The following is a 23,960-nucleotide window of genomic DNA, read 5'->3' on the forward strand; positions in this document are numbered from 1 at the left end:
TCTAATTTTATCTCTGTCACAGTTTCTTTCTCTTGGTCTCTGTTTTTCTACACTTTGAAATTAATAATTAAAATAGCTTGAATGTTTTTAAATAATTTGTTTTAAGGGTATGAATTAAAGAATAATTGCCTTTGAAGCACATTTTTTCATTCCCTTTAAGCATTAAAAATCCTTCTTTTTTAGAAAGGTTAAAAAACATTTCAAAGAACTGGAAAGTTTTGCTATTTTTAATTAATTTGTAAAACAGCTCTGTCAGTTTTCTTCCCTCTTAATGATGTTCTGCTGTGTGGGACGACATACAGCAGAGGGCGGACTGACAGGAAAGACTGACCGCAGAAAGAGAGAGGAAATAAATGTGAGAATGGTTTTGCAGTTGGCTCAAAGTCACACCATCAATATCACATGGCATGGCACCAGAAGCCCATCTTTGTTATGTAAACTTCTTGTTTCCACTAGCATAATGCAATAGCAGAATTATTGGTACTTGAATTAAGCCAAGAGAGAAGTATATTGTTTTCACAAATTTTCCATTGTAGACAAGGAGTCATTTCCATTTTTGGATATTTAGAATAACCAAATTATACTCGTGAAATATAAGGATTTAAATGCAAAATATATTGTGTTGTCTGTCTTTTTTCCATCCTTTTGGCAGCTGGATTGTTGGAGCATCTGCAGAAATGCTCCATACAGCAACCTTTTTCATCATTTGTCATCTACATGCGTGTAATTTGACATTTGTTCTATCAAAGCAACGTAATGCAGAAATTATGCCAGGCTTTAGCGGGATAATGTGCCAATATTATGGCGTTGTTGTGAGAAATGCCAGTCCAATCCACTGACTTGGGTCTCATTTGGCATCTGTTTGTTTGAACATTTTCTGGCACACACATCAAATTTTTTTTCAATCTTTGTTTCGCGCCCTCCTTTTACTGTGATAACACTGTCTCCCTGTCTTCCTGTCAACGGCACCTCTTTTTTATACTCTCTCCTCTTTCTATGCGAGCTATATTCAACACTGTGTGCACGTAATGCGGAGCTAATACCAAAACTGAGCACATTTTTTTATGCATAACTCACACTTACCTGAGGAGTCGAATAGCCACTCAGATATCTCCATGCCCAGGGGCAGTTTTCCCTAAACACAGGTGTGTCTGGAGTCAAACACTCTACAGACCTAGAGCTAACCTGCAGTTAACCTTTTCTTGTTGTTAACTCTGTTGTTCTTGGCGAGTTCTATTCTGTGCTCTGGGAATTGGATTGATTGACTGACTAAAGCTGGCGGCCTCACAGTTGTGGACTAGACGTATAGAGTGATGTCAATAATTTGAATGTGCCTCACAGAAATGAAGTCAAGTATATACACAGCAGAAATTACTGGATACTGCTGGTGATATTCTATGTTTTTCTTGTGAATAAGTTCAATGAAAAGACCCAAAGACCCAAACCAATAATGCATATCAGTCTCTCAATACTTTCTGAGCTCCCCAGCCTATCTGTGGCTCTCAGCTCCCAGCTCCCAGCTCGTTCATTCCTACTGAAGATGTATATTTTTAAAAACGGGTCACAAACAAGGATAAGAAGTTTCAGCGAGGCACTGTATTTTTTAGCACACATTACTAAAACAGGAGTAAGTAGTGCATTTTTTAAAGACTATTTCCAGTTGCAGATTTGGTGCAGTAGTTGGAGTATTTACAGCAGCAGGACGGCTTGTGTAGGATTTAATCAAAATAAACTACATCGCTCATGTTCATGGTAATGGACGAACATGTCAGCCGGTGCAACAATGTGGCTCATTGATGTGGCCCAATTTTTACTGTTTTACAATAATGGAGCTCTGTGACATAGAGGAACGAGCTATGCTGTACAGACTTTGGATCCATGAGCAATACTTGTGGGTAGATTAAAATCATTGCAGGTTTTGGTCTTTTCATAGGATTTGTTGCTAATAACAAAATCATAGATGCATTACCTGACGTTTTTGCTTCTTCTTTGTTTTCTTTCATTACCTCTGAGTTCTGTTTCTTTTTCCCTCTCTCTCTGTCTCCCATATGGTGACATGGTGAAGCCACCAATTTTTTATTTTTTTTTCCCCCGCATCACACATGGATTCATCAATCAGTCTTGAGGGCATGCAATTGCTTGTGCATGCACAAACACACCCAGATGCAGAGCAGCCTTTAATGTGTGTGTGTGTGTGTCTACTGTATGCATCTGTTTGGCACTTCTCTCTGACAGGGATGGTCGGGCTCCTGCCACCAGCTGGATTTGATTTCCAGACACATACTGCTTGTATGTTTTTACGAGCAAAAGTCTGCATATATCTATTTGTGTGCATGTTGATTATTTGTCTAATATCAGCCTGTATCCTTGCTGCAGCCACAGTCTAACCTTATTTGTATCTGCATCATATGCCCTTGGAACAGAGGTCATTCAGTCATTGCTTCAAATTCCTAAAGTTGTGCATTTGCAGCTCCATGTTTTGCTTGTGAAGATTTGTGAGGATGTATATGTGTGTATGCATGAAAGTCTAAAAGGGATACCTCGCCTGCTGCAGCTAAGTTAAAGTGCAGCATTTTGAAGGAAAGGGCAGCTATAGCCAACACTCTCCTCACTCTGGCTTCGCTTGTAAATCTGCCAGTGAAAACCTATTAATTATCTCCTAGAAGGACCTGCTAGCTGGCTGGCCATCACTAGCTGTCACTTTTTATGAGTTTCCTCTTCTTTCTGCTGGTGCATTTTGTTGAAGGACCATGCTCCAACTGTAACATTTAGCTGCCTTCCTTGCTTTCCATGTAGGCATGGGCATGACTAATGAAAACAGATTTTTAACTCAATCTGTCAGCTTGCTTCTGCTCTATTTGAACAGGATAGTATATATATCTCTGGGTTTAGAACTGCATAATAAATGAACTTTTCTTTTCATTCATTACCATTAACCCATCCTTGCACATTCTCCTAATTTGGTTGATTAATTTTAATCAAGGTTAATGAATTTCTCAATATTTCATAGCCACTGCAACTTTAAACTCATTCTGTTCTCCGACCCATGAGCAGTGTAGGGCGAGCATGTCACAATGATTAGTGACATTGTCATAAAATGCTCCTGGTGGAAATAGCGCCAGGTTCTCCTCATTCAGAGGCCTTTTCAAAATAATCACATAGAGGTAACACAGGAGTCGATGGGATCCCTGGTCAAGGTAAATGTACTGTATTTTGAAGGACAGGGCCAACGCTTTTCTCTCTGCACCTTCATCTGTAAATCTGCCAGAGGAAACCTATTAATTATCTCATAGAAGGACCTTTATAGCCAGCACTAGCTGTCACTTTTTATGAATTTTTCTCTACTGGTGCACTTTGAGGAGAGTCCCTGCTCCAATATTTGGCTGTAGAAAAGTTCTCCTGCAATTCAGCCTAGTTTTATGACCTCTTCGATTTCCAGGAGAGCAGCTGAAGGGGAGAAAAGGATTTGGGTTTTTTGAGGTTGTTTTGAGTTGCAGTTTCTTCCTTTTGATAGCTGGCTAAGCATGGAAGCCAACTATATAAGTGTTGTTAGTAAAGGCAGGGCATTTGGCTGCTGGGAGAGCATTTAGGTTCTCTGATTTATTTGTACTTGATGTTGTTTCTTTGTGATATTTTGGACACGGCTGATGGGTGTGTGTTTGCTTTGTATGCAGGAGAGTGCCAAAGCCGCCCTGAAGATGAAAGACTGCCAAATGACTGACCACACAACACAGACAGAACACATGGGGCCAGAGGTGAGATACACACAGACGATGCTCACCCTCTTTCACTCGCTCTGTCAGACACAAACAATGCATTGTCCGCTACATTTCCAGCACTGAAAAACGCGTTTTATGTAAGAACGCCTCAATCTGTAAGTGTTTAACAAAAATCATCATTTCGATCCTCTATATCGTCTTACTTTGTTGTCCTATCTGTGGTAACTTTATGATGAGCTACAGCTGCCATCCCTCCACCCTTCCTTCTTTTCTTTCCCAACTCTTACATGGCATCTTTTCACATTGAGCTAAAGCTCTCATCCATCTTACTCTTTCTAAAGATGTTGTACTGCAGTGACATTCATATTATAGTGCACTATCTGCTCCACCCCTCCTTCCTCTAATTCCCACGGTGTAGAGAGAAGGTGCTGTGCTGCTTCCTACCTGCCTGCCTTCCTTCCTAACGCCCTCAGCTGACATGGCCTCTTTGGCTTCACTAGGGGCTGACAGTATGGGAACGCAGCAGACTTAATGGATGACTGTCTAAAAATGGCTGCCTGTAACGGAAACAGGAGCAGAGTTTGGGGTCTGTTTCTTTGTTTCTCGTTTCTTTCTTTTAAAACACCTTTTTCATCTCCCCTTCTCCTCAGAAAGTTCTTTTATACCTTTAATCCTGCTGCATATAAAGTTGGCAAGAAACATTGTTAAAGGGGGAAAGCTGTGTTATTGTGTGAGCGAGTGGGTGCACAATACCCGCAGTAGCACAGACTGACTTAGACACACACACAACAGATAGTGTTTGACTTTACTCATACAATGTCAAGTGCAAAATGAATGCATTTGCACATAACAGAAATGAAACTTTCGGTCTGTTGATGTTCATATGCTGTCGAACACCAAATAACTTTTCCACTACTACTAACTTTAGTTATAGGCTACACAGAGTAGTTACTTTATTTTCTTTTAGTTGCATTCAGAGACAAATAATTTGATGTGGTGTATAGCTGTAAAATGCTTTATATGAGGTATAATGATATTAGATTTTACACGTTTATCTATACTTGCACTGGTTCTGTAAAATAACAGTACATAGTCATAAATTGTTTAGCTATTGTTAAGATGATGAGTATTAAAGTTTTACTGTCATTTTTGGCACATACCAGCCGCAGACAGAGAGAGCCAGAGAGAGTTTGGTAAATCCAGGCTTATGGCTCAAAGAGCAGTCAGATGCTTCATGCTCACACCATGATGCACTTTTAGTATTGAGTGTCAGGGGGGTGAGACAAAATACGGGTGCACATATTATCCTTGGATGTTTTAGAGTCTGTTACAATCATGGCCGAACACACTGGCACCTTTTATTCCTTTCAAAAAGTGCTCTCCGTACTATAATGAACTGACAGTTTTGCAGTGGTGTAGAGAATCTTGAGGAGAGTCGTATTGGGTAACTATAAAATAAACTTACTCAGTCAAATGAACGGTTATGATTCTGGTCTTCCACATTACATTTTTAAATGCAGCCACAGGTCTATTGCTACTAATGGTGTAAAGCTTGAGGGTACCACATTTGCCAGACCGTCCTGAAAACAAGGAGATGAACGATGACTCAGAGTCTATTCTCTGACTTAGAGAGAAAAAAAGGTTTTATTGTCTCCAGATTTTTCATGGAACTGAGTGAACTTTGCTTGTGCAGTTTATTTTGTCAATATCGTGATTTTTCCTCCATAATCTTGCAGCATTTGTAGAATATTGAACTATAAGATTTTGCAAGATCCTGTTGGTGGCAGAACCAAAACTGATTAAGATGTTCATGGATGATCTGATGTGTGTATCTATGCTTTAACAATGTGCACCTCTCAAATTAGAGACTACAGATGGGAGACATACTTGCCGCCCTCAGATGGCAATAAAGAGAGTCAATCAGCTAAATGGATAGGCCTTTACATTAGGGTTAGGGTTAGTTGTGGGTGAAAGTTTCTGGAATGAACCAGACATTAATCTTTATTTTACCTTGCTAGATTCATTATAAAACAGAAATAAAACTATGATTTTATATCTACTGCATATTCATGAACAAAATAAAGTGGCATAGACAAGGTGGCAATAGAGGTTTGTGTGATTTTAGTACCACCAACTACAATCTTAAAGATATCACAGATACAGTACAGTCTTAACTAGATCCTCACAAGTGGGCTGGAGACAACAAAAAATGCTTTGAATCTTGACACCTAAATTGTTTTTTGTTTCCTACATGTAAAGTTTCTCGCTTTCTTTCCATCTCTTTTTCGCACATTTACACAGATTATCACAAACACACAGCCTAAGATATATCTGCACTGTGCTCTATTTGCCATCACTGACTTATGCATTTCTCATTACGAAGTCTGAAATGGCTTCATATAATTGTATGTGTGTTTGGTACTGGAGGCTAAAGCAAGCACAGGGTTTAAAACAAATGGGTTTATGTGTGCAATATGTGTTAGTGCGCACATTTGTGTGCGTGCCCATGTGTTTTGTCATTGCCTTCGTGTCTGCCCGTGCAAGTGTGCATGTGTTTGCTTTGTGAAGCAGCCATTTGTCCTGGCCTTGGACTGCAAAGTGAAAGTGGCAAAGTCATAGGTTGCATTTATGCCTCAGACATTATAATTCACCCAATAGTGTGGTTGTTTGTGTGTTTGTATGTGTCGTTATACCTCATTTGGCATAATTGGTGCATTAGTATGGTGATGCCACTAACAGAGCATGCATTTAGTCTAAACACTTTGTTTGCTTGTCTGTCCGAATGTTTTTCTTTGGACAAAAAGCTCAAAGAAAAACATGTGCAGAGTAATGAGAGGTTGCAGATTTGTACGTTTTTCAATACACTCAGTTCTGGTAATTGTTTTTCTGACATTCTGATTAAATTCAAGTAATGTAATTAAAACTAATTTCACCTTGATTTGCCTCACCAGGAGGGTACTGAGAAAGATGCTCTGCCTTTGCTCCTACAGAACAGAACATATGAGGATAGATTTAATATTTGAATATTTATTCAATTGTATCACCTCTGTGAGGTGAAGTGGTTTGATTAATTTGCAGGTAATCATCTGAATTCAAGTAGTGCAACTAAGTGTCTCATCTACTCTGCAGGTGGAAAACAGCACTTTTCATTCCAGAGGAGTACGGTGATACTCAAATATCTATTGAGCATGTTCATCACTGTCTCAGAGTATTAGGAGTGTGTATTTCAGCATTCCCAAAACTCCCTTAAAGAATCGTGTCTGGTCAGGACCACAGTACCCTTATCTTCCTAATGCACTACATCCAACTTTGGCAAGTCTGGCCAGTTCTCAACCATATGGCGCTGCTATCTATTATAAACCAGTACCTAGCTATAGAGTCCTCCATATGCTCAGGGCCCTTGAGTAGATGGGCTCTTAATTAGAGGAGCAGCTGGCTGCCCGCTAGCAAGCTAGGCTAGCAGCACAGGTGACTTAACTCAGCAGTAGCTACAGCATGTGCGGCCTGATTTTAGCCTCCCCTCACCCCTCCCATGTGTGCATGCCTGTGTGTACGAGAGAGATAGAGAGACTGACTGTGTGTTTGTGAGTGTGTGTGAGATGCTGCGGCGTGGAGCAGGCCTATATAGGTTAGCTACCCCAGTGCATCGAGGACAGTCGGCTAGCAACAGAAAGTGTGTCTACAAGTGGGGCAGCTATTTCTACTGCTTCTGCCACTTCACGAGGTCGACCATCTCACTCATGCTCGCTTCCTCTACCTTACTCTCCTTCCTATCTGGAACGTCCTCCTATTCCGTTGTCCTACTCCCTCACTTACACCTGCTTTTGTTCGCTGATCCCTGAAAGTGCAGAAGTTAGCTTTCAGAAGCTCCTCTTCTCATCTCCTCTCCTCTCCTCTCCTCTCCTCTCCTCTCCTCTCCTCTCCTCTCCTCCTTTCCTCTCCTTTCCTCTCCTCTCCTCTCCTCTCCTCTCCTCTCCTCTCCTCTCCTCTCCTCTCCTCTCCTCTCCTGTCCTCCTTTCCTCTCCTCTCCTCTCCTCTCCTCTCCTCTCCTCTCCTCTCCTCTCCTCTCCAGGAGTCCATGAGGGATTCTCCTGCCCTGGTTTCCCCACTATCGGACACTCTGTCCTAGGGACAGCTCTTGGCCCCCAAACTCTGTCCCACAGAAATACTACTTTAAACCAACTTGCCTCAAACTTTCTCCTTTATTCAACTTTATTAGGGCTACCTTGTGACTCACTGAGTCCTAGGAAGGTCCAGAAAAAAGTTAAGGAAAGGAAAGGAAAAGTTATTTGGATTGCTGGAGTGCATGTCTCACTTCTCACTGAGAAGTCACGTTGTGCTTTTTAAGTTCAAAATAAATGACAGCTTAGATGCTCATTTTGGTAGTTTTCACAGCTGTATTTGATAAATGGAAAGTTCTCAAAGCTGACTGAATGAATAATGGACCATCTTACACCATGCACCTACATATACCCCATTCCACCTACAGTTTCTTTTTGTGGTTTTTGCACTTTGATCCATTTTAATATATAGTATACTGAACAACTGTTGGGTTTCTCTATCTACCAGATGCCAGTCCAGTCCTTTAACCTTCCTCTGAAGTAAATGTAGCCAAACCTGACTTGTTTTTGATATGAAGGCAGATTGCAGCAATGTGATTAAAGCATCTATCAGCAGTATATAGTACACATACTGTAGTACACATTGGAGGATTGTTTTGTTGTGATTTTGAGCCTGTGTATGTTACATACTCAAACAGTGTTTAGATATGTACAGAACAGGGGAATCAAATGTAGTATTGTGGCACCTCATAAAGAATGCTGTTAAAGAAGACCCAGATATCCACCTAAAGCTGCCACGGGGCAGTTTAGTGTGAGAGCCAAACACAAATTGAAAAGTCTAGGCCGACCCCCATTTTTCAATTCTGCACTTAAAGATTTCTCCTCTTTCTGTCAGTGTGCCAATGTAGAGATGGCAGGTAAGGTGAAAGGGAAACTGAGAAAAAGAAAGACAGAGAAGAGAAAAGAGGGGGGATAGAGAGAAAAGGCAAGAAGCTATTTCATGTCCTGCAGAAACTCTTAAGAGCTGGAGGTATGGTGGCTGTTTGGAAGTTTTTAGAGGGGATTGAATCGATTGAGATTGCTTTCTTTCAGCAAGCTAATTTCATGGGCATTCTTAAAAGGTACATTTTATGGTGGGAATCAAAAGCTCTTTATGGTTAGCTCACTCTTGTTCCCTTTCTCGCTCTGTCTTTCTAACTCTCTCTGTCGTTTTCTATTCTCCTTAGATTTGTGCAACTTTCGTTTTTTTGCCATCCTTTTTTCTCTCTTTCTCTCCTGGCTTTACACCTACCCCTCTTTTCACCCCCTCTCTCCTCAGTAGCTTCTAAAAGAAGGAGAGGAGTGGAGGGATAGTTGAGAATTGTTTCCCGCCTGTTTGTGAGCTATTATACATTTGAATGGAGAAATGTTTAAGTAGATCATGCAGTTTCTTCTCTCTATGTCTCATTCTGTTTTCTCGTCTCCATCTTAAAAGACCTATATTGAGGTATTGAGTATTGATCCCTTTGAGCAATCATTATCAAACATAAATATGTATAAATATTATGGTTGATATTGATTTAATATAGATACTCTGCAGGTGGGACATCAGATTGTTGATAGATGGAAGGAAAAAGGCAAAATGACAAGCATACATCATTTGTTGCTGCCATTATTTCAATTAATTGAAATGAATGACTTTTTGATTATTCAAATTACATTATTTTGTGTTTTTATTTGGAAAACATAAACTCATTAATATATGACTAAATATAATATAACCAACTTTGTGGGATGTGCTTGTTTTTGCATCAAGTCCAACAGCAGATTCATCAGTTTCTATGATTTCAGAGACTGCTCACAGCTGTGGCAGATAAATTATTAGATACAATCAGATGTGTTGCTGAAATCAATTGACAGTTAATGGAAACACAGGGCTGCAAAAATAGAACAAGAATAAACAGTAATGTCCCTGTGTGAGAAAGGTTTAAATCTCTAGGCAAAGGGTATGTTTAATCTCATTGTGGGCGGCTGTGGCAAGAATAGTCTCCTCCAACTTAGATTCCTCCTGTATGAATGATGTGTGAATGGGTGAATGAGATGTGATGTAAAAGCGCTTTGAGTAGCCGAAATGACTAGAAAGGTGCTATACAAATCCAGACCATTTACCATACAGACTTCTTTACATTGCCAAAAAATGAATGGCTCTTAAAACAAATTAATTAAAACAAAAAGTGTAGACATTTAGGCATTTGTTCTTGTACTCTTTCCAGTCAGTTTTTCAGGTTAGGTCATCATCTGATATACAGTATACTCTCCCAGCCAGTAGACTTTCTCTGTCCTTCATCCTTGATGTCTTCAGTACCTACCTGCAAAGTCTTTATTTGCTAATCATTATCAGTAATGTATCCAAAATGTAAAAAATCATGTTAATATTCATAAATATCACTGTGATAGTACTGTGGTATATAAACTGTAAGTAAAATTGTCCCAACACTTGTACAAACTAAAGCAGAACAGACGATTCTTTTCTTTTCCCTTTGCTCTGGGGATGTTTTTTGTCCGGGGGTATTGATCCAAAGGGTCAGGAGAAAAAGAAGGCTTTGGTTTCGCCTGCTTTTAGTCATGTCAACCTATTATCGCTGTGTATGGTGGTGACACACATCATGCTCAGCAGACCCCCTGTTGAGGAGGCACTCCTAATGAATGCCACTGGTGGGCTTTTAGGTATCTTCCTGGGGCTGGGGAACCCTGAATCAATATGTATGATGACATAGATCACATGAACCTGCGTCATCAGTGCTCTCCACATCTGTTCCAATTTAAGCAGGAGGATGGAGGGTCCAGTGCTGATTGTGACTATGTAGGTCTCCAACCCCTATTCCTGTAAACTAGATCATTTTGTACAGACGAACTGAGTAATGGTGCTGCTAAGGATAGAAATAAGAAAGAAAGACGGAGAGAAAGAGGAGGAGATGGGGGCTGAGCACGAGAGGCAGTTTTCTGCCCTACTTAGACTTTTATACATTCTTCTTTTTATGTCTGTCAGTCCTCTTGTCCAGCCATCTTTCTTCCCTTAAATTTTATGATTTCCTAAATCCTTCTTTTCTTCCTCTTTTGTGTCCTTCCTTAAAGATGCCCTTGATTTTTCTCTCTTTCTCTCTGCACATATTTATCCATTTCCTTTGCTCCAATCTCTCTTCATCTTCATATTGCTTCTCCTCTCTCTGTCCCTGCCCTTTACTGTACCACCTTTTTTCCCTCTGTCCTCTTTCTTCATCTCCCCCAGTCACTGTCATCCTTCTTGCTTTTAGACTACATGTCCTTCATCTCAAAGATTTACTTTTTCTGTCTTTTCCTATCTCTCTCCTCTTTCCATCCATCATCTGTGTCTTCCCCATGTTTCCCACGCATTCCTTGATATCTTTCAGTCTGCCTTCCTACATTCTCATCTTTACGGTCATCCTTTCACCTGTATACTTCTCCATTCACGCTCCCTCCCTCCTCTCTCTCATCTCCTTTATTACTGTTACTCTTTCACCCTGCCTTGCCCCTCCCTGTCCCTGCTTATACTGTATTACAGTTTCTTTCCAACTCTTGTTAACCCTCTCCTCTCCTCTCCTCTCCTCTCCTCTCCTGTATTGTACATAACTCACTTAAGGAATTAAGTGAGATGATTAATATGATATCATGTGGAATAATAGGGAATTGCCCTTCTTTTTGGCCAAACAGGTCAATCGCAGTTATTATGCTTTGAAAGTTTGAGAAGGAAGGTCTTTTAAGTGAAAAAACACAGACAAGTTCAGACGTATTAAGGCTTGGCGATACGGCTTATAAATAATATCTCGATATTTTTAGGTGATGCCATGATATATGATATATATCATGATTTACACCCTTACTCAGAAATAGTGGAGTAAATTCTCTCTCTTCTCTTCAGTAACTGAGACCAGAGACTAGAGGGGACCAGGCCTTTTGTTTTTGTCACCTGTAAAGATAAACAAACACAAAATAAATTCTATGAATGACATATAATAGCCAAATTTATTTTAGATTACAATTTTTCATACCCTTCCTGTTTAGTGAAACACATGTTTCTCCAAATGCATTGATTTCAACCCATGTCACAGCAGCCGCATAAAACTTAAGTTGCCTACCTTTGCAGAGTTGCTTAGAGGAGGTTGTTGTTCAGTTGGACCCGGCTTGCCATTCCACACCTGTGTCAGCCTCCCCAGCAAAGTGATACACGCTGAAGTATGGTGGTGGCTGAGAAGAAAGACAGCTGTGGTCTTCAGCTGGCCTCTGGACGCCCTCAGACAGTGGGCATGGAAATGGAGTCTCTGCAGCAAATCACTTTACTGCCACAAAAGCAGGCAAAGGCTGGTCGTTGATACTGTGTTCGATGAATCTTGAGCCTTCGTGACTGGATGCAGATAGATTTCTGCTAAATGTTCGAGTAGTATTATTAAAGAGAGATTTACTGAAGCAGAAAAAGATACAAGAAGACGTTAACCTGCTTCCATGAAGATTAAAATGTAGGCGACTTATGTTAGTGAAAAAAAGATAAAAGAAAACCAGGAAAGAACAAAGACTAAGAGGAGCATGGATAAGTGGTTAAGACTCATTAGACAGCAAGAAAAAAAATGAGAAGAGATGTGGACAAAAGAAACAAGCAGTATTATTGCCCATCGACTGTGGATGTGAGCCGGCAATAGTAACACAGACAGTTAAACAACTGGTAGCAGTCTTCAACTCAAATAAGCAAATGCAATGTATTTTATAACATGTCAAAATATTCCTTTGACTAAAGGTTGATTAACACTCCCATTGCTATGATACAGTCACAACAACTTTATTATATTTATACCTTATTATGGTGTACTGAAGCATTTATCTTGATAGCATTTTGACGAGGTGTAAAATTAAAGAAACTGTCCGTAAGATGGAGACTTTAATGCCTGTTTAGCACTCAAAAGTATTGTTAAACCAAATTATGCTAACAATAATATTACCATGATAAAGCAAACACACATTAAGGTAGTAAAATTAATCATGCAACGAGTAGACCTTAATATTGAGACTAAAGGACACATAATACTGCGGTGCCATTAATATGCAGCCAGCAGAACACAGAAACCATATTGGACTCCTCAAAATAAATTACCATTACCATAGCTGGATAACAAATTATCATTTAAATGCAAGTTTATAGACTGACTGTCTATAGAGGATGCAGTGTTTACTAATCATATGTTTTTCTTTTTCATTCATGCAGTTTGTTTTCAGTTTTGGTATTCAAAATAATTAATAATGACAGCCAGCTGGGACAACATTGATATGGATAACATAGATGATCATGCTGAGAAAAATACCATGGATATATTGTTATTTGGACATTGTGCATAGATGTTTGCACAGTTGCCTAAAAATTGTGTCCTTGTCTCATGGCTTCTAAGCACGTTGTTGTGGAACTGGTATAACATCGGTAGTTTTTGGCAAGCAAATCGCTGTGTGGGTACACGAAGAACAACCCTGTGTGGGAACATAAAGAACAAACCATCAGTATTTATAAACCCTGTACTCTGCTGTCGTGTCACCCACTAGCTCTTTTTTTTTTAAATCAGTTTTTTTCAAAACTGGTGTCATTGGCGCAAAGCACCATACACAGCTCATCAGTCTTACAGAAAGGAAGCAGGGGAGTCTTTGTTCACAGTGTAGCCAGTGCACATTGTCATGTCTTTTAATAGACACTAGCAGACATGTACTCTAGCTTTGAGTGAGTGAGTGAGTGAACTCATGTGGGTGTGTCACTTGAAAATTGTACTTAATATGACATAAATATGACCGTATGTCACTCAACTTTTAAAGATGCTTTGCATTATTTTCTTGGTCCTGTTTGCAGTTACTTACACATGATGAGAAATGACAGTGTGCCACTGATAAAAGCACATTAGGGGGCAGGCAGCGTTGAAGGTTGATTTATGATTGTTGTGCAATATACCAAACTAAAGTGTTTCTTCTTCCTCTGATCTAACAACAATCCCTCTCTGTCCCGCGTCCCCCCCTTTTTTTTTTTTTTTTTTTCTTGCTCTTTGTGTCAACATGTCTTCTGTTTCCAGGGCATCAAGGCGCATGGGAGCGCCACTTTGTCATCAAGGAGACTACTGAGTGAGTGTCTCTGTTCTGATATCACCTGACTGGACGTGACTGTCTTGTAGTGGTCTACCTTAATGTACCATACTAGATGGGAGAACAGAGGGTCTTGATACTAAGGCTTGATTATGCATACAGGTCTACATTCTAATTAAAATCGGATCTGCAATTGTTTTACTTCACAAATCAGCTAATGCAGTGCATATTCCATCAGAATTGATTGACGCTTTTGAGGCCCTCAGTGTAGTAATGATATAGTTTTACACACTGAGGTCAAGTAAAGGATAATGTACAATGAGCCAGTCATTAGTGCAAAACGAATCTCGACAGGGTGATGCAGAGCAGGTCTTGAATCATCCTGAAGGGGTTCATTTTGTAATAATAACCACCGCTCATTGCACAATACCCTGCTTATTACACGGCTTCGTACTAATATTTGACACAAAATACTGACTTAAAAATTATTTTATTGATTAATCAAATCAAACAATCAAAATCGAGTAGCAAAGCTGTCTGATAATATGAATTAATGACTAGTTTAAGTGGAATACTGTGTACTTAAACAAACCTGCTGATTAAAAAGGTGCTAAAGGTAATAAAAGCAAAATTATAGCTATATAATATAACTATATATAGTTATATCATGCCTTTGGTGAGCCACAAATAGTGTCATGGAAACCACTGCTGGTTATGCGAAGTGAAATGATAGTGGATGGGTTAAGACAACCCAGTTTATGTATTAATCTGTCCGTGTATGGAGACCCTCTGAGTGAGGAATGCCACCTGCACTGCCTTGTCCTTTAATGTAGAACAGAATGCTGCCTATTGTACCTATCTTAAACAATACTTGTTGAAGTGATGGTGACCTTAAAGGATCTTGACACCAAGATCATCTCTTTTCAGGTTTAAGTCGATGTGATAGAACAGCCCTGTCTGTTGGAAGTCAACACAAAAGCCACTGTTATATTTTTTGTAGTTTAAGTCAGATGGGGGAAAAATCTCTCTTCAAGCATAAGTCAGTGGTACAGGTAATTTCTATTTTATTGTAAGTTGATGGTGCAGACCATTTCTGTTATAAGCCAAAGATCTTGACAAATGATGTAGTCTCAGTTGCTTTCAGAACAAGGCGAAGAACACTCCTGTCTGCATATTCTCAAAACTCAGCAGGCATTCAAGTGCTTCAAATGCCAAGTCAACCATACCTCAAAGATTCTAGCTCATTTGAAAGGACCAAAATGTGTTTTCGCTTTAATACGCCAACTGCATTTATACATCCTGTATTTATCGGATGCTATTTACACTGTGCAGTTCTATAAAGAACACTGGCGCATGGCATCCAAACAGCGAGCCAATCAGGGATTTGCAAATTCCAGTATGCAGTCACCATGGTTTTAAAGGTGCACTTTATTTTTTCCATCCTCTTATGGAAATGTTTTCACTTCTGGAAATTCATCAACTGCTTGCCAACAGAAAGAAAGAACACGAGCCTGGTGTCATTTTTCAGTGAAAATAAGAGAGAGCTAATGATATCAGGATACAGACTGTATGAAAAGTTTGGATTTTGAATACTGTAATGTGAAACACTGCACAGAAAATATTATGTTCAGGGGAGTTCAGGAATTTCCCAAAGTGAACATGCCTCAAGGGAGGAAAATTAAACAAAGTGCGCTTTTTTCTTGTGTCTATTCCCTGCTTCCTGCCTACCTACCCGCACTGTACTGGATTGTACTGAAGTTGAGCTTGCATGCTTTAGGATTTAGAGCACCAACGTTTGAATGCAGTGTCCAAGGCTTCCCCTTCCTCTTCATGTATGAACTTTAACCCTGTCTGTTATTGCACTATGGTCTGTAACCCAACCTGTCAAAGCACCGCAGATCCTTTTTTTGACCGATGTGACCCCGTCAATACAGGCTCTGACCACCCACTGCACAACACACTCATATTATATAACACACGCACACTCATTCAGAGACATGGGCATTCACACACACTCACACACACACACACACACACACACACACACACACAAAGGCCAGACTCCATATACACACATCCACTAAGAACACATCTAATCCTGTTTCTGTGGATTTGATCATATTTGTGTGTGTGTGTGCGTGTGTGTGTATGTGTGTGTGCGCTCCTCAGGGAAGTAACCCCTGTTTTTGAAGGTTAAAGTATAAAGACACAGTAAGAGCCATTAGAGCTTCATTTGTTTGCTCCATTTGCGCAAGGGCACCTACGCACTTCCATGACTGTGTGCGTGTGTGTGTGTGTCTGTGTGTAGCTGAGTTATTTTTCACTCAAACATTCAGATTTACTTTAAGAAATCCCTCATCATCTTTGTCTGTATGTGTCCTTGTGTGGGTGTGTGTATGTGTGTGTTGGTGATTCTCTTTTCTCATTAAACTCCTCAAGGACTGACAATAATGCTGTGCTGTTGAATTATTAGTTACTGGACCTGTTGCAGGGCAAACAACATAAATTAGGTAAATCTCATTTATTCAGCAAGACTCACCATGGCTGAGTGATGAATCCAGAACAGCCTCATGATCTAGATCTTAAGATGTCCACTAGATGAAAAAAGACAATGGAAAAGACCACTGACTTCTCTTTAGAAATACAAAGCCAGTAATTTTTCCTCAGCAATGGCTAATTGCACTTTTATGTGTGTCTTGGTGGCAATTTGGCAAATTATAGCTTCAAGGAGTCATTAGAGTTAAAGAGCCTCTCAGGCAGTGGCATGGTGGTTCCTGCTCACTCACCAAAGCTGAACTTCCCTCAGGCTCCACCAAAGTTGGATTTTTATCCTGCAAATAAATAGAAATGTGGCACTGAGTGGTAAACCTTAAGTTTAGGTTTCATAATGCTGCACAGACAGCTTTTTTTATTATTACTATTATTATTTTGTATTTCTGAACAGTTACAGATTAGGCTGCAATAATTTGTTTTAAGTCAGCTTGCAAAAGTCATTTTCATTGTTTATTGCTATTTATGTATCTTTTTACTGGTTACGCCCACAGCGTTTATACTGCCTAAGGTTGTGTGAGTCACAGGCACCACTTCCGCACTGTTATCACACCTGGTGTAGCCAGTTTCACCGACTGTGGTGAAAGCGTAGGGTTGCAGGTGCTGCTCTGAAAAAAGTCCACATCATCACATAGTCTGCTTGTCAGGATGCGATTGTTGGATTAGCCTCAGGGCAGCGCGGTGATGCAGTGTTTAGCACTGCTGCCACACAGCGAGAAGGTTCCAGATTCAAACCAGGTGGCCGGCTGCGGCCTTTTCTGTCTGGAGTTTGCATGTCTCCCTGTACTTGTGTAGCTTCTGTCTGGATTCTCCAGCTTCTTCCCACAGTCCAAAGACTTTAAGTTGTTTCTACATGTAAAGATGAATATGAATATGATTGGTTGTCTCTATTTGTCAGCCCTATGACTGACTGGTACCCTGCCTCTTGCCCAATGTCAGGTGGGATGGACTCCAGTCCCCCCGTGACTGTCTAAGGATAAGCGGTGTAGATAATGGATGGATGCAGGGATTAGAGATACATTCATTAAAGAGAGTTGATTTTGCAGAAAAAGACTAACTCATATTTAATCAGATGAATCACATTATTCAAATTGAGGATTTTGTTTGAGGATTGTTTTTATTATTTTTTATGATGATGTTATAAAATTCAACGGCAAACATTTGAAGCTTTATCCAAAAACCTCAATAGAAACACGCGCGTCTCAACAGCTGCGGACGGACGGGGGCCGCCACTCGGGGATGCAAATTATTACCGGATGCAACTAATTTCACCTGGCGGGCCAGGTATTATTGGCGGTGGGCCAATTTTGGCCCGCGGCCGCTAGTTGCCGACCACTGCATTAGGGTGAAGTGTTCTGCAGTGCCCCATAAACGCCTGACGGAGGAGGCTCTTGGTAGATAAGAATGTTCTGAACTTTTTTGAATTCATTTGAATTTTAAATACAGTGACTCTTTGTGATTAAGTCCCTTGTAAACATGCATTTGTTGGTTACCAAGTAAAGTCTGTGCATGTGATTGTGGGATGGTGAGGGTGTCCCAAGCACACTGACACAGTGGGAAGGGGTAGCAGGTTGAGAGAGTGAGAGAAAATATGTGTGTATATTTGTGTATGTGTGTGTGTCTGCCCAGTGGCAGTCACGCCGAGATGAAAGATTCCTTTACCCAGGTGGAGGTTGCATACCGCAGAAAATGTTGTGTGTATGTTTTGCACATGTGTACGAGTTGTCCCTTCTGGGGCTGAATGAGGGCAAGAACGATTCCCTATTTTGAGTGTTTCAGCGTGTATGCAAGCATGTGCGCCTGCATCAGGTCTTTGATCCTCTGTTTTGGGTACCCATTGTGGTTCCCTTGTTGTCTACCTCAGTCGAGCAGATGAGAAAGTACAGGTGTGGGGGTGTGTGTGTCTGCATCTGCGGATATGGTTTCCAGCTAGGAGACAGATATTGTCAAGGTAAAACACGATATATCCAACTGGCCCCTGCCATCTGCAGGTGGTACTTTTCAGCGGAGGCAGAAGCCAAACCATTCCCAACAACCACACTGCACTGCCATATAAGAACCGCAGAGGTGGGAGATGTCTGTGTGGGTGTGTGTGTGTGGATGTGTGGGTGTGTGTGTACGCAGGCTATCCAATGCTGGCAAGCTGCCATAGCACTTATCTAACTCTGATCCACAGCACTACTTGCTGTGACTCCTAATTATAGACAGAGGCACTCAAACAGGCACATATACACAAAGTCCCTACATGCTCTCCTGTGTACCATTCACACTAATGAGGCACTCTCCCCAAGGAAGTACCCACACTCCTCTCTCCTTCTTGATAGAGGCCACCAGGACCACCTCCTCTGCCAGACTGCCTCCTAGTCTACAACTCAGAGAGATAAAGTTAGTCATGCATACATACAGACACAATGACATAGAAAGGAAAGATGAGTTGGATAGAAGTAGGAATATAAAGGAAAAAAAACCTGCTGAGAAATGTGTGAGAGTTTGAAAAATGCAGCAAGAAATGGAGCAAAAAAAGAGGGGATGAAAGTAAGCTGCCGTGGGGAGCGGAGGAGATGAGAGAGACCGACTGCCAAGGAGTGGAGAAGCCAGCAGATAGAGATCATGATGAGGGAATGGACGGCAGGGGACTTGGAATGGCTTGTGAGAAGAGCAGTGAAGGAGGAGAAGAGATGTAGAATATTTGTTCTGTTTACTTATTGAGATCCAGGATGCGTGATCACAATCCCCCTGCAGTCCCACATTCTTTCTCTGCCTCCCTCTATCTTTCTGTCTACCTCCCTCTCCTTGTTTCCTCCTTTATTACTTGCGGTGTTCTCTTTCCTCTCTCATTGTCCTCCTCCCTCCTCCTCACCCTCTGTCATGTCACAACATGCTGAGGATGGCACCCATTCAGATGCTTAACTCCGTGAGTATTCTGCTCTGAGTGCTTTAGTATGTTATACATCAGTGTGTAATATGATTTATTTGGTAAAAATATCATTTTTGCGGAACACTGAATGACTTACTCCTGTAAGGCCGAATTGCGATGTGTGTAAGTGAAGGCAACGTTTCTTCTCATTAACAAGCTATTTACAGCTTCCCAGAACACCTTTTTAATAATACCTGTGCTTTTATCGTAAACTCAATGAATGAAAAAAATGAGCGACAACTTATCAACCTTAATTGGCCCTCAAAGCTTGATGAAGTCTTCTCAGGCAATCAATGATTACTTGTCCAATGTGTCTTAAATGTGCCTTTTTACTCTGCCCTCTAAATAACTATCAAGGTAACACCACTCTTGCTACCAACCTCCTTCTTCTATATGTAGTGCTGACAGAAGAGAACAAAGCAAACGGGACAGGACAGGACAGGACAGGACAGGACAGGACAGAAGGGACTGTGGTGTCTACTGCTGCGTGCCTCTCATCCCGGCTAACCCCACCTAGCCCCAGGGGCAGCACAGGGGAGAGAGGGGACTGTCAGCAGAAGGTGTTCGAGTGTGGGTTTGTGTGTCAAAGAAGAACACGAAAAAGAGAGAGTGTGTATGTGCTTGTGTGGGAGTCTCTGATCTGTAGCTCCATGTATGGCTCTCTCCCCCGCGGGCAGGGCAGAACAGCACAGGGAGGTGGGCACCTAACTGGGCACAGATGGCAGCAACAGACAGGGACGGTGGCGACATAAACACGTTAATAAATAATTATCTGAACAATGACACTGGGTACACCAAAGTAGGCGGATGGGGACAGAAGGACAGGAGGGGAGAAGGAGACTGGGAGGGAGGACATGAGGGAAACGGGAAGACAAGGAGAGGATTTGAGAGGGCCAGGCGAAAGAGTGACAGAGAGGGTAAAGGGACAGGATGGGATGGGAGAGGGGGGGTGGGGGGGTGGGGTGAAAGGAAGTAAAGAAAACTAGGAGAAGCAGTCAAGTCAAGGACAAAGGAAATGAAGGACAAATAAAAAAATACAAAGGGGACTGTGGAAGAGAATAAAAAGTGTGAGCTCCAATAAACATCAACAGCTGCTGATATTACACACACCATATATGAATGATAAAAGTTAACGCTGATTAAACAAGTAAATCTTGAGCTATTTCAAGTCATTCAGGGTCCTCCAGTGATAGTTTGAGTATCAAATTTCACAAGCTACTATACAAACCCAAAGGCATGATCTCCCTTAGTTTTATCAGTGGAGCTCTTATAAAGAAGCAAAAAGGATTGAGGCGGGTAATGATGGGAAACAAAATGGAGAAATCAAATGGAAATAGAAGGTAGAGAGAGCAGAGGGAAGGGACTCAAGTTCTGGAAAAACCAAGCAACAGGGGAAGGATATAAATCTATGACGACAGGAGAGAGGGTAAGGATGAGGGGAGATAGAAATTGAGGATAACGTGACAAAAGAGAAAAGAGGGAAATCAGATGCCGTACATGGAAAGAGGAAGTGAAAGATGTACTCAGTTTAATGACAAAGTTGTCAAGTCAAGGCTTTGGGAGGACGTATCATCCAGTGTGTGTCTGTGTGTGTGTTTCTTGCCAAGTGTGCCACCAAGTGTGTGTGCACACTCTGCGCCCCAGCACGCATGCATTCCTGTGCAAGTGTGTGTCACTTTGCTGACCTATAGCTGCTCTTATCTGTAATGAACGAAGAGAGGTCCTTTCTGCCTCTTGGCTCCCTTTCCTCTCCTTCTCAAACTCTCTATCATCCCCTCCATCCCTCTTTTTTTTTATCCGCCACCTGTTTCTCTTTTCCCTCTACCCTATCTATCATTTTCTCTGCTCCTCCCAGCTTACCAGCTTTCAGTACCAGACACCATATCTGTGGTCACATATTAATTTATTTGAGTAGTGGGATAACATAATTAGGGGTCCTGAGTTTGACTGCAGCAGACATGCGTGCGTGTGTGTGTGTGTGTGCGTGTGTGTGCGTGTGTGTGTGTGTGTGTGCACGCCTGCTGGCTCATAGCCCCTTTAGACATGTTCCAAAAGGTCGAGACCAGATTAACATTTTAACTTGGGCGCCAAGAGGCATCCCTGTCTCTCCTTCCCCCACTTCGTCACTCATACTGTGTTTCTTTAAAGCTCTAGTCAAGGCTGTAGGGAAGTGGGGTGTGCTCTTCCTCTTGCGCTGTGTTCTTGCGTGGTGTTCTTCTTCTTGCAGGGAACAGACACACAGGTGGATGATTATTCCACCGCTGTGCTAATTCATTCTCCGAAGAAGCACAAGAAGTGCTCGAAGGACACAGAGGAGAGGAAGAAAACGTGTGTGTGTGTGTGTGTGTGTGTTGACAGTGCAGTGAATGAAGTAGCGTAGAAGTGAAATAGAATTATTCAATCGTCCGTCCCCCAAAAGTAGAAGAAGACAGAGCAGAAGAGGAAGAAACATGTGTGACGGTTATTCCACTGGTACGCTAAGGAGAAAAAGTGTGTGTGTGTTTCTGTTCTTTTGCTCCGTGTTCTCTCTCATATCAATCACTGTCTCGGCCCTTCACTGTTCCTCAGGTTGTGGCATGTTGATACATTTTGGGCATTCATTTCTCCCCCGTCTCCCTCTCCTAGATGTATTTTTGATTTGGGGAGCTCACTAAGAGCTTAGAAATCTGAAATTACATAGTTGAATTTGTTTAAGTAAATGTTCCTCATTTCATTGAGTGTTTTACATCATTTTATTTTGGCTGCCATCATTTTTTCTGTGTTTCTGATCTTCAGTTTGTGGTCCCTGAGCCTGTTCTTGGTTAGGATCTATTTCTGCTTTCTATTTCTGACAGTAGAGAGATATTCTGCCAACACATAATCTCTGTTTAGGGCCATTCTGATCTACTTTGGCGTTTCCTTCCTTCTTTTCATTGTTCCAAACAGGTTTCTTCACATTGCGTTAAAATCAGTGTGTATCCAAGCGGGGGCAGTCAGTGTCAGCACCAACTGACACAGGGGACACTTTTCTGGGCTCTTAGATATAGGCAGAACATATGGCAAAGGCCATATGGCTTTTTTGAGCATTAGCATTATCAGGGGTGTACTCACAAAGGGGTTGATTGTAGATTCATTCAGCTTCATAAAAAAAAGAGTAAATTCTGAGTGCAAATGGACCAGACGTCTTCAACAGGATGTCGGATAGCATGACTGACATCTTTTTGGAGATTCAGCATTTTTGACTAAATTGATCATTTTTAGTAAGAGCAAGGTTCAAAATAGAAGAGAAGAGCATTCAAATGTGCCAGTCCTGATGATTTCCTAAACCATAAAAAGAGCATTGTGTCGTTTACAAACGGTGTGTACAATAAGGCTGAAAGGAAGCACTGTTAAACTCCTCTCACAGCCAGAGATGGCAACAGCTTTTGTTCACACAGGCAGAGAGAGAGAGTGACAAATAAGAGGGAGTTTGTCCCAGATGAGAATTACTCGCTCTCAAATGCCATAAGATGTAATCTTGTCCACAGAAAACCTGTGTTTTGAGCATTTGAAAACTGCCTTTAAAGTTGAACAGCGCTCTAGAAGGGATTTTAGCCTGCTCCTTTGTGGAGGATGGCAGCTGCAGTCTGGATGGTTGGCTGCTGTCCATCTCTACGAGCAGTATGTTCCAAACACTCATTTATGCCACAAAAAATGATGGTTAGCTGTTAAATTTTTTTATTCACAAATAAGTTGAGCAGATATAGTTGCATACTTTTTCATTTTACATGTAAGGTTTTCACCTATTTTGAACAGTATAAATGTCAATATATTTTGTCATTAGATATTGATAATTTGTGCCCCAATAACACAAACTGGTGTGTATTACATAACATTATTGCTGAACAGAAGGAGGTACTTGTGTCTCATCACCTATAGATAGGGTATGAGGCCATTTTCAGAAATCCTAAATTGAACTGGCATCTTCACTACTTATCCTGTCGTCCTGGTCTTTGATCCTCCTCTCATCTGCCACCATTCTCCTCTGTCCCTTTTCCAGACCTCCTACTGTGTTGGCACTCGCTCCAAGTGCTGCTTCCTTTCATGGCTCCTCTCCTCTCTCTCTTTCTCACTGTCTTTACTCTTCTTCCTCACTTCCCTTTTCCAGATCACCATTACTTCTACTGGCACTATAGTTTTGTTAATTTTCTCCATTTACAAATCATTACTGATGCATTTTTTAGCGTGTCTGTGTGTGTGTGTGAATATTATATTTGGATGCATGTTTTCCTGAGTTGATGTATGTTTGTGTGTTGTGGTGATACACATTTATCTAACCAAGAAAGATTTAATTACAGTTAGAAGAACTTCTGCTGTTTAGTAGATGTGGTTTGAGCCCTGTTCTTAACATGCTTCTTCTTCACACGTGTATAACACAGGCCATTCTGTTTGGCTGCTATGGTTCTTTTTATATATGTAGTTCATGGACACACTGGACACAAAATATGGTGAATAGGCAGTCATCCAGATCTCTAATGGCTCTTTTACTGTCACATGTAATCTGCACATCATAAACAAAAACGTGGAGCTGTTTTGATAAACCTTGCTTTGTGAGTGACCATTATCTGTATGTGTGGGTTAATGCTG

At 41.1% G+C, this 23,960-nt stretch overlaps 1 protein-coding gene across 1 annotated transcript in view; it reads left to right on the plus strand.

Annotated features, from left to right (window-relative positions):
- Positions 1 to 23,960, plus strand: part of ccser1 (coiled-coil serine-rich protein 1) — a 105,073-nt gene that overhangs the window by 48,603 nt on the left and 32,510 nt on the right. The window contains exon 9 of the mRNA XM_070833781.1: positions 3,675 to 3,755. Within this exon, the coding sequence (XP_070689882.1) occupies positions 3,675 to 3,755 (81 nt within the window). The remainder of the gene's footprint in view (positions 1 to 3,674; positions 3,756 to 23,960) is intronic.

This window comes from Pempheris klunzingeri, chromosome 7, assembly GCF_042242105.1.
Source record: "Pempheris klunzingeri isolate RE-2024b chromosome 7, fPemKlu1.hap1, whole genome shotgun sequence".
NCBI classification, from domain to species: domain Eukaryota; kingdom Metazoa; phylum Chordata; class Actinopteri; order Acropomatiformes; family Pempheridae; genus Pempheris; species Pempheris klunzingeri.